The 10,170-nt window shown below is 37.3% G+C and overlaps 2 protein-coding genes across 11 annotated transcripts in view; both read right to left on the bottom strand.

The window, feature by feature from the left end:
• Window positions 1-10,170, bottom strand: part of Cadps2 (calcium dependent secretion activator 2) — a 546,589-nt gene that overhangs the window by 368,606 nt on the left and 167,813 nt on the right. The gene's annotated exons all lie outside the window — the stretch shown is intronic.
• Rnf148 (ring finger protein 148) lies at window positions 812-6,820 on the bottom strand. Its single transcript, XM_020163074.2, has one exon. The coding sequence runs from the start codon at window positions 1,721-1,723 to the stop codon at window positions 812-814; it is 912 nt and encodes a 303-aa protein (XP_020018663.2). The 5' UTR covers window positions 1,724-6,820.

Raw genomic sequence — 10,170 nt, 5'->3', positions numbered from 1 at the left:
GAAGCAAATGAGGCAAAAGATATAATATGGAAAAGCCATTGAACAAAATTTTAACTTTGTTCTGTTATCAAAATGCCAAATAGAGACATTCACTATCATTGGGAAAAGAAAAAAAGTGCCTACTAGGGACACTTCTGAAAAAGAAATCTGTTGACATAACTGATTCTCTTTGCTAGGATTTAAAGAGCTTTGGCAAACAGAGGTGGCTTTTTGCAATGTTGCCCTAAATGAGGTCTATAGTAATTTAAAACTTTTAGTTACATACCCAAAAGTACTATCATCTAAAATAATTATTTGGAACATATTATCCACCCAGCTAGTAGCTTTGGAAACCAGATTTCCTGGTTATTAATACAATTAATTAACCATGGCAAATTAAATTAGGATCTAATCCTACAATGAAGTTTACTGAGCATAGATACAAATTATTAGAAACCCCAAATTAAGCAAAATATGGAAACAAGGCATAATATTTTTAAAAGGAAACTTTAAAATGGTAAAGCTAATTCATCATTGCATCAGTCATTCACAGTAATTTGATTATAAGGATTAATAATGTTTTTAGCATACACAAATGCTCTTATTTGGATAAGGGTAAAATTGTATAATAATTAGAACTGATTAGAAAGACAACAGTTTAAATAGCTGGGCACGATATGGAGTTTTATTTTTAAAACATGAATTTCACTCTCTTTAGTACTTGGATAGAGAAGTTGAAGTTGAAATTTTCTACATAAAGTGCAGTAAGAGAATTCATCTAATCTAACTTTGGAAAGATCAGCCTACATCTTCAGAAGATTCTTTGGGTTTCTTAATGTTTCAGAATATCACACTTGCACATGGGACATGTCCTATGGGCTAAAAGCCATGGGTCAATGCATGTCTTATGGAAAAAATGTTTGCAAGATAAAATACGTACTACATCTTGGGGTTTGTATATGTCAAAACAAACAACACAATTGTTTTCATTTGGATCTAGCTCCTTATCCCCTTCTTTTAGCTCTCGAAGTTGAAGCTGACCAATCGCTTTCTTCACATCAGCCTTTATCTGTCGTCGCCTTCGAGTAGAAGAATTGGACACTCTGGGTCTCCAGGCACAATACAAAAGAAGGTAGGCAACTGTGGCTGCCAAGAAGGTAAAGAGAGACATGACATAGTGGCTCAACCATGGCATGTGCATTCTCCCCACTTCAATGATGATAGTCACATAGACCCCTTTCTGGATCAAGTGCAAAAGTTCCATGCCTTTTAGGTTGCCTATCATCACTGCCACTATATTCTCTGTTCCCTGGTGAGACATAGGAAATACTTTGTTACTTGTACCTGGATAGTTATAGACGATCACCCCATTTGCTCCCTTTCCTGCTGCCACATTGATTTTATGAGTAAATGTACAGCCTCCCCGTTCAATGAGGGCCAGCCAAGAGTCCACATGTTCCGGCCTGCTGAAGTTGGTCAGTGGATTACAAGCGTTCTGATTCCATCCTTCAGGAAGTACCACTGCACCAGACACCCTCTCCAGAGGAGAATGATTCCCAAACACTCCGCTCTCTCCTAGTTCTGATATAATCCGATTTCCCACCTGAAATGTAATATTCAGATGAGCCGTCCATATTGCTTTTCCTTTTGAGTCAGGAAGGCTAAGTAGTAGAAAGATGGTAAGCCTCAACAGTCGGGATGGAATAGACCTATGAGGTGAAGGAGTAAGTCCAGGTGGGTTCATTCCTCCATTTGTCTATTAACTGACACACATGAAAAACAAAATAGCATCAGTTGTCAAAGAAAATAAAGCTGCTCTAGCTTCAGCTGTGAGCAGTAGATTACTAAAGCACACAAATGGAAAAGGTCTGCATGGATCAAAGATGTGCTGCTCCTTCTAGCATTTTTATTTTTGATAAATTGTCTTTCTTATAATGAAACAAGATAACAGGAGTTGTTAGTATAAAGTGTTTTCAAGAAAATTATGACTTCCTAATGGGGAAATTGTGACATCAGATGTAGTTAAGCCAATCCAGGAGTGTATATTAGTGTACTGTATACTGAAATCCTATTGGTCAAAAGCTACTAAGCAATGAGTCTAGATAGATGATAGGCAGAGATAATGACAGATACATAGACGTATGGATGGATGGACAGATGATAGCTAGATAGATGATAGATAGAAAGAGAAATATAGAGATAAGGTATTTATTTAGAGTTTATTCACATTGATAGACTCTACATTGATACATATGTGTGAATAAACTCTACAGCAATAAATAAATAGGTAAGATTCTCTTTTTTAAAAATGAGTTTCTTTTCCTATATAGGAATAGATTTAAGAAGTGCCTTGTTACTTTACACTATTTGTTTTTCTACCTGAAAGGCAAAGATGTCTGTCTTTGCTAATATGTCACTTATATTAGCTCAGTTGGTAGAGTGCCTGCTTAGAAAGCATGAGGCCCTGTGTTCAAGTCCCACTGTTATGAAAAAAAAATAAGAAGTAACTCGTAGTAGTGTAATGTCTGGCCAGGTGCCTGCATGTTTCCATACCACCTGATCTGCCATTTGATGGGAAGTAGAAATAGACTATTCCCATTCCCTCACTAAATACTTATGCCAAGCCTAAAGTTTCAACGTGAGGGAAATAAGACCCATCTTGCAAGGCAAATCCAACTGTATTCATTGAAGTAGTTGCTCAGAACCTATCATGTGCTAGGCAAATAAGTATAAAGTATATACTGGAGAAGAAAACCAACAGGATCCTATTCTTGTAGAGTTTGTAATCCAGTGAGGGCAGATTTGAAGTACATAAACACACACATACACACACACACACACACATATGTATGTATATGAAAACTGCAAATTGTGATAGGGGCTCTGAACTGAAAATCTGAATTATCAAGAGAAAGAAAAAAATGGAAAGGGTATCGAAGTTAGATTAGAGGATCAGGGCATGCCTCTATAAGAAAGTGATATTTAGTCTTAGACTTGCAAGATGTATCAGATTACCAAAGCAAAGAATGGAGAGCAAGATTTCAAGAAGAGGAAATAGTAGCTAAGACCCTATAACAGGAAGATACATAGCATGTTAACGAGTCTAAAGGGACATGGTTTGGCAGAGAAGGGAGAGATGATGAGGAAGGAAAGACAAGAATAATTGGTGTGATCAGGGTCACAAATGCAAAACTGAGGACTTTGCAATATGTCCCCAGAACAAGAGAAAAATACTGTAAGAGTCTAGGCCTAGGAAGTGACTTAAATGTCTTTCAAAATGTTTGTTTGATTTTATTTTAAATCTTCATCTGAAATCTCTTTCACAGAGTCAATAGCACTCATTGTAACATTTATCATCTATGTATAGGGCATCTTCTGTGTGCCAGGCATGCTGCAATGCTCTGGGGATAGAAATAGAAAAGAAAGACCCTGTTTGCTTATGAAGATCATTTGCAAAATGGACTTGAATGTTTACAACACAGGCATTTTGGGACACTTTTGTCATCTGAACAAAAGTGGTTATTATATTCTTTGGGCTGACACATTTTAGTTAATGTTTTCTTTTAAAAATACAATGGGATTGTACGCACGTATGAATAATAAAAAAAATTAAAATAAATACAAATACAATGAGAACTAACAATTTTAGTTAGGCATGATTTCATTCATATCTGAACTATTTTTACAAGTGGGCTTTCCGATGTCTAGGCAGAGTGTGGATTCCTGGCTGACTCCATTAGCAGTGACAAAGTCAAGTCTCACTAAGAAGACAGCTTAACATCATCATGTTGGGGCTATTTGCTAAATTTGTGATTATTTAACCTCAGATATATGAATTTTAAAGAATGTGATTCTGGCATTACCATTTTTTGCTGAATTTTTTGAAGGGTGAAGAATTTAAATAGTAGCTGTATTCTGGCTCAAAATATATCTCACATTTAAAAGTTCCTTGTTTGTTTGGAAGGACCAACTTGTAAGAACTTAGTAATTCATTATATTTTTCTAAGATGAAGTGACTAAGGCAATGGTAATTAGAACCACAACTAGGACAAAACGTAGTTTGCCCCACAACTAGGACAAAATGCTTCTCTAAGAAAGAAGTGTCTACATTTAATACTGCAGCTCTGAATCAGGTATTATTTTGTCTTATAGGGAATACTTGGCTATTTGTGGAGACATTTTTTATTATCACAATTGGGGAGTGCTAGTGGTACAAATTGGTTAGAGATCAAAGATGCAGTTAAACATCTTCAAATGCCCAAAGAGTTCCACACAATAAAGAAGCATCTGACTCATATAGTCTGCAATAAGACAGAAAAATTTGTGCTGTAGAATGTCTTGGAAGAGAGGACCATCCCAAAGCTCACTCATCTGTGATAGACTACAAGGTCCAAGGTCTCATTGTGTAGTAAGCTTTTATAATTGCAAATACATTCATCAAGGATGATGTCTCAATGAAACTATCTCCCCAGCTTTCCCTGGCATACAAATAGCAAAAATCTGCTCAAGCAACCTATTAGTCCATGAGGTATGTTTACGATAGCATCCATTTTATCAGAACTATATCCAAGAATCTTCTACCCTGCAGCCAGAGTGTGATCATTATGATTGACTGGTTTATGAATCATGGTTTATCTGGTGAAGAAGTCCTTTCCTGGATGAGCATCTGGTCAGAAGGAAGGAAAAGATATCAGTACTCTGCTACCAAGGAGAAGATAAGAACTGGAAGGTGAATAGGTAAATGAAATGACAGCTACTGGCTCTGGAACATACCCAAAGGAATAATACTTAAATAACCATCAGCCACAACAGGTAATATTCACTCTACACAAGGTACAGCCACCGTGAGTCAGAATTTGTGTTAAAAGGGACATAGCCCTATCCTTAAAGAGGGCATTATTAGAAGAAAAATCTCTACACAAACTCACTGCATATATGCATATATTCTCCAACTTTCATATTCCAATGAAAATTTGAAGAATGTTGTAACTATCATTGAGCAATGGGGGAAAATATCAACTGAAATCTATCCCTCCTACTTTTTGACCACTACTGGTAAAAATGCTCAAGCTCCCAGAAATCTCTATTCTAATTAAGAAAAACAACTAAATACATTTTTACTGCACTTGATTACATCTCCAAAATGTAGGAAAACTGAAGAGGCTTCATCAAATTACTCTACAAGTCACAGTATCCAATGCTATCATATTACTGGAAATCTCTAGAAGCCCATAAAGTATACTTGTTTTGCATTTTAGCTCAAAAATGACAACTAAGGAATTAAATGTGCCATAATGGGATTTGAAAGAAACAGAATCCTGATTCAAAGGAGTTTATTGAAATCAACAAAGGAATCAAATACTACTACTAACAAATATTTTCTGAAGGCAGAAACCTTTATTTTTAAAGTTTTACTTTATAATTTTATTATGTTTAATTATAAGTTAGCAAATCCTTATAAACATTTTTCTTGAGTTTATCCTATAACTTAATCATTACACCCGCATAGTCTCTCAGATATATATACAATAATATGAATTCAATACATTTGTTGCCTTAATCTTTCTGAAGCCAGGAAAATGAGTTCTGAATATACTAAACACAAACTACTGCAAATTTTTAAAAATTATATATGAACTTCTCTATTACCTCCATATTCACACATGGGAACAGGGAAGGCACAGATGCCTGAAAAACCTGAGTAGCAATGCAGGAATATGGCAGCATGAGGAAGAGGTCTCTTAACTTGGTGGCAAGCACACATGAATCTGAGTTTTTAAAATAGATTCCAACCAGTAGTATGTGATGGAAGAAGGTGATGGGGATAGAAGGGAGAAAGTTTTAGCAGCACACTTGCCATCAGAAAGCTCTTACGATCCTCAGAGGTACAGTAGCAGCAGCAAACGGATAGGTCATGCAGGTAGCACTAGAGAAGTAAAGCAGTAGGTGTTGGGAGTGTGGTCTCATGAAGCTTCTATTCCAAGAAGAAAGAAACTCTAACAGAGAGCAGGAAGCAGACAGCAGGGACCTGGAAAAACCAGTTCACAGTGGGACCAGAGCCAAATCTCATTGAAAACAGAACCTAAAAGCTTTAAGGGAAAGGTTCTTGAATATTTCCCCTGCCAAGATCTTGGCTTATGAACAGGAAATTCAGTTGCCCAAAATAGGATGAAAGAATGGGATTAGGGTTCAAACAGGACATTAGAGAGACAGAATGTACTTGGATATTAACTCCTTATTTATGTCTATGTAATAACAAAATAATTAAGAGGTCTGGTAATTAAATATATTAGAGGGACAAATGCAAAAGACATACAGTACATAGTAAATCACCATATCACTAATCATGATTTCTTAACTATGTAAGCCAGGTTACTCCTACTATCTATTTAACCTGCATGTTTAGGAATGTTATCATTCGCTGGTAAATGGATGGAATTGGAGAACATCATTCTGAGTGAGGTTAGCCTGGCCCAAAAGACCAAAATAGTATGTTCTCCCTCATATGCGGACATTAGATCAAGGGCAAACACAACAAGGGGATTGGACTTTGAGCACATGATAAAAGCGAGAGCACACAAGGGAGGAGTGAGGATAGGTAAGACACCTAAAAAATTAGGTAGCATTTGTTGCCCTTAATGCAGAGAAACTAAAGCAGATACCTTAAAAGCAGCTGAGGCCAATAGGAGAAGGGGATCAGGAACTAGAGAAAAGGTTAGATCAAAAAGAATTAACCTAGAAGGTAACACACACACACAGGAAATTAATACGAGTCAACTCCCTGTATAGCTATCCTTATCTCAACTAGCAAAAACCCTTGTTCCTTCCTATCATTGCTTATACTCTCTCTACAACAAAATTAGAGATAAGGGCAAAATAGTTTCTGCTGGGTATTGAGGGAGTAGGGGGGAGAGGGAGGGGGCAGAGTGGGTGGTTAGGGAGGGGGTGGGGGCGGGGGGGGGAAATGACCCAAGCCTTGTATGCACATATGGATAATAACATAATAAAAAAATAAAAAATAAAAAAAATGATAGGATGCCTGAAAAAGATTAACTTGCATTAGAACTCCTAAGTTCCAAGAGGCTTTTGTGACTTTAAAGAAAGGAAATACCAATTGATATTTCTCGAACATGTAACACAGTGCCTGGCTCAAAAGTATCTGTTTAAATTAATGATTACCAGGTTTACCACACATAAATGAACAATTTCTACTGCTGTGTTCTGGCCTTTGTTATCATTCTCATAGTTAAGAATTTTGCAATAGCAACTTATCCAAACCCCTCACTACACTTAAGTTCAGCTTAGATTCACTTTGTTGCCAAGAAAAGAAGTAACAATGCTCACAATTGTATGTCAGTTTGATTTAAATCTTAGATGGCCCCCTCTACAAAAAGAACAATATCCAACTTTTCAGAAACGGAACATAAGCCTCTCCTCAGCCTGCTCTTCTTTCCTTCGTTTTGTACTACAATCATTCCTGAAATTCCTAGTTCTTCAATTCAAACAGCTTAGGGTTTCAGGAGCTCCTATTATAATAGTTAGCACATCGTGCCTTATACAGGCTTATGTTCCCTCTATAAACCTTTGTCTGTCTGTGGTACACATTGTAAAATGGCCCTACTTCACTCTCTGAACTGATACCCCCTTGCCATGTGACTTAGAAGTTTCTTCCATTAAGGGATGAGATTTATTTCCATGTTCCTTGAATCTGTATGGCCTGATGACAGTCTAACCAATAGCCTGCAGTGGATGTGAAGGTGTGTCAGTTCCAAGTCTCAGTCTCAGGCAGACTTACATTCTTCCCTCACTCTACCCTGAGTGAATAAGGGGAGCCGGACAGAGGATAAGAAACCGCTTAGAGGAAAGCCCATCTATCAAAGTCGAGGTAATCTTACGTCAGTCTACAAAGAGTCAAATGTGTGAGAGCCCAAGATGGGCAGAGCTGCCCAAATCATCCTCAGATGACCAGAGACATATAAGTAGGTCTAGTCAGGACCTGAACTCCTAGCAGATCCAGACTCCCAAAAAATAATAGGTGCTGACTGAAAAAGCCACTTAGATCTGGGATGCTTTTTTATGCATCCCCGATGCATATAAGCTAATATAGGCCCCTCTCCAAAATTATCTATTTTATTAATTTTTGAGGACTGAGATTATATCTTATTCTCATCTTGTTAATAGCTGGATTCTAGAATAGTATCTAGACCATCACAGGTTCTCAATAAAGGCTGAATTTAATTGACAATGCCATTGTCCTCCATAGTCTAACCTGTACCATTCCCCACGCAATAAACATGTCAACTTAGTTTTAGCTTCATAAAGGTGTCCATTTGATGGAACTGGAGAACATCATTCTGAGTGAGGTTAGCCTGGCCCAAAAGACCAAAAATCGTTCTCCCTCATATGTGGACATTAGATCAAGGGCAAACACAACAAGGGGATTGGACTTTGATCAGAGGATAAAGCGAGAGCACACTAGGAAGGTATGAGGATAGGTAAGACACCCAAAAAACTAGATAGCATTTGTTGCCCTCAATGCAGAGAAACTAAAGCAGATACTTTAAAGTAACTGAGGCCAATAGGAGAAGGGGACCAGGAGCTAGAGAAAAGTTTAGTTCAAGAAGAATTAACTTAGAAGGTAACACACATGTACAGGAAAGCAATACGAGTCAACTTCTTATATAGCTATCCTTATCTCAACTAGCAAAAATCCTTGGTCCTTCCTATTATTGCTTATACTCTCTCTACAACAAGATTAGAGATAAGGGCAAAATAGTTTCTGCCTGGTAGCGAGGGGGTGGGGAGTGAGAGGGGGGTGGGGGGGGGAATGGAGGGGACAGGGGAAAGGGGGGAGAAGTGACCCAAACATTGTATGCACATATGAAAAGAAAAAAAATAAAATAAAAATACTGATTTTAAACCACAAACAAGGTGTCCATTTTAGTAAGAGTTCAGAATAGTTAGGCTATGAATAATGAAATCAATTTAATTCTTCTATACATTTAATACTTATAAAACTTGATTTTTATAGCCATGACTAAATGAAAGATAAATGCATATTTGGAATACAACCCCTTTATATTTTAATGAGCATAAACCAAAGTTATATCATTTTCTTTATTCTGAATTGAAGTTAAGGTCTGCATAATATTAGACCTTTAACATTACATTTAAACATTCAATGAAACATTAAATTGAAATGACAAATTTTTCCCTACCATTCCATCTATCAAGTAGAAGATAAAATGGTAATCAATAGAGCATAAACTCTGTGACCTGTAGGAGGGGATGGGGGAAAAGTTCACACTACAAGCTTTGTGTTAAAGGAACAGGAGTAGCTGAATACCCCACAATAAACACAAGATTAAGGACAGAACTGTTTTGAACCCAGATCAAAACAGTTCTCAATATTAACCACTTAGACTGGATTTTTGCTTGAAGGGGTAGAGAGGAGACAACATATTCAAAATAAAAAAGCAATCAATTCACCCGAGGAGAATCCTTTGAATTAGAACTTGTCTCCTCTGAACAGGCTCCTTTTCCCAAGATAAGGGAGTGAAGATGAAATGGGTTTGGAGCTGCTTTGGGGACTCTGCTGTTCTTAAGTTATCGTAGAACTTAAAATAGATTCTAGACCCTCCTAAGCCACCTTCAATTACTAATGATTTGTATAAACTTTCCTTTGCTAAGGTAAGTGTTAGGAGTTTCTTGAACTTCAGTGAGCTCTTAGCAGTCAGAAATAGCAGAGCAGACGTAGTAATTAAGGAGATTTTCCCATTTAGATCCCTCCCTTACATTTTCCCAATTCTCAGGTCCAAAACTATTTCTCACTAGGTAATTTACCTCCTTCTGGGAAGCATTAGGGAAGATAAAAGTACAGACTTCTCACAGTACCAGAAATGGTGTACTGAAGCATGGGACTATGTCAGAGACTGGTAGAAGATCTAGTCCCTTCTACCTGCTAGCCATGTGAGAGGAGTCACGCTCAGTCTTGGCTTTCTCATTTGTAGGGTGGGGAGGTTAATGCCTACTTTTAGGACCCATGGGACAGGTCAGTATCAGATGGCATATTTCACAGCCATTTAGAAATAAGGCCGTCTCCCTTACAACAAACACACTGCTAGTTCAGGAGGTGATCAGTAAATTGGCTTTTCTCCTTTTCCAACCCTGTAAAGCCTCTTAAAAAAATTT

Source organism: Castor canadensis, chromosome 2 (assembly GCF_047511655.1).
Source record: "Castor canadensis chromosome 2, mCasCan1.hap1v2, whole genome shotgun sequence".
Taxonomy (NCBI): domain Eukaryota; kingdom Metazoa; phylum Chordata; class Mammalia; order Rodentia; family Castoridae; genus Castor; species Castor canadensis.
This window is presented reverse-complemented; position numbering and strand designations above follow the sequence as displayed.

Excerpts from the sequence above, each read along its gene's own strand:
- Rnf148 (XM_020163074.2), bottom strand. The coding sequence starts at position 1,723 with ATGAACCCACCTGGACTTACTCCTTCACCTCATAGGTCTATTCCATCC.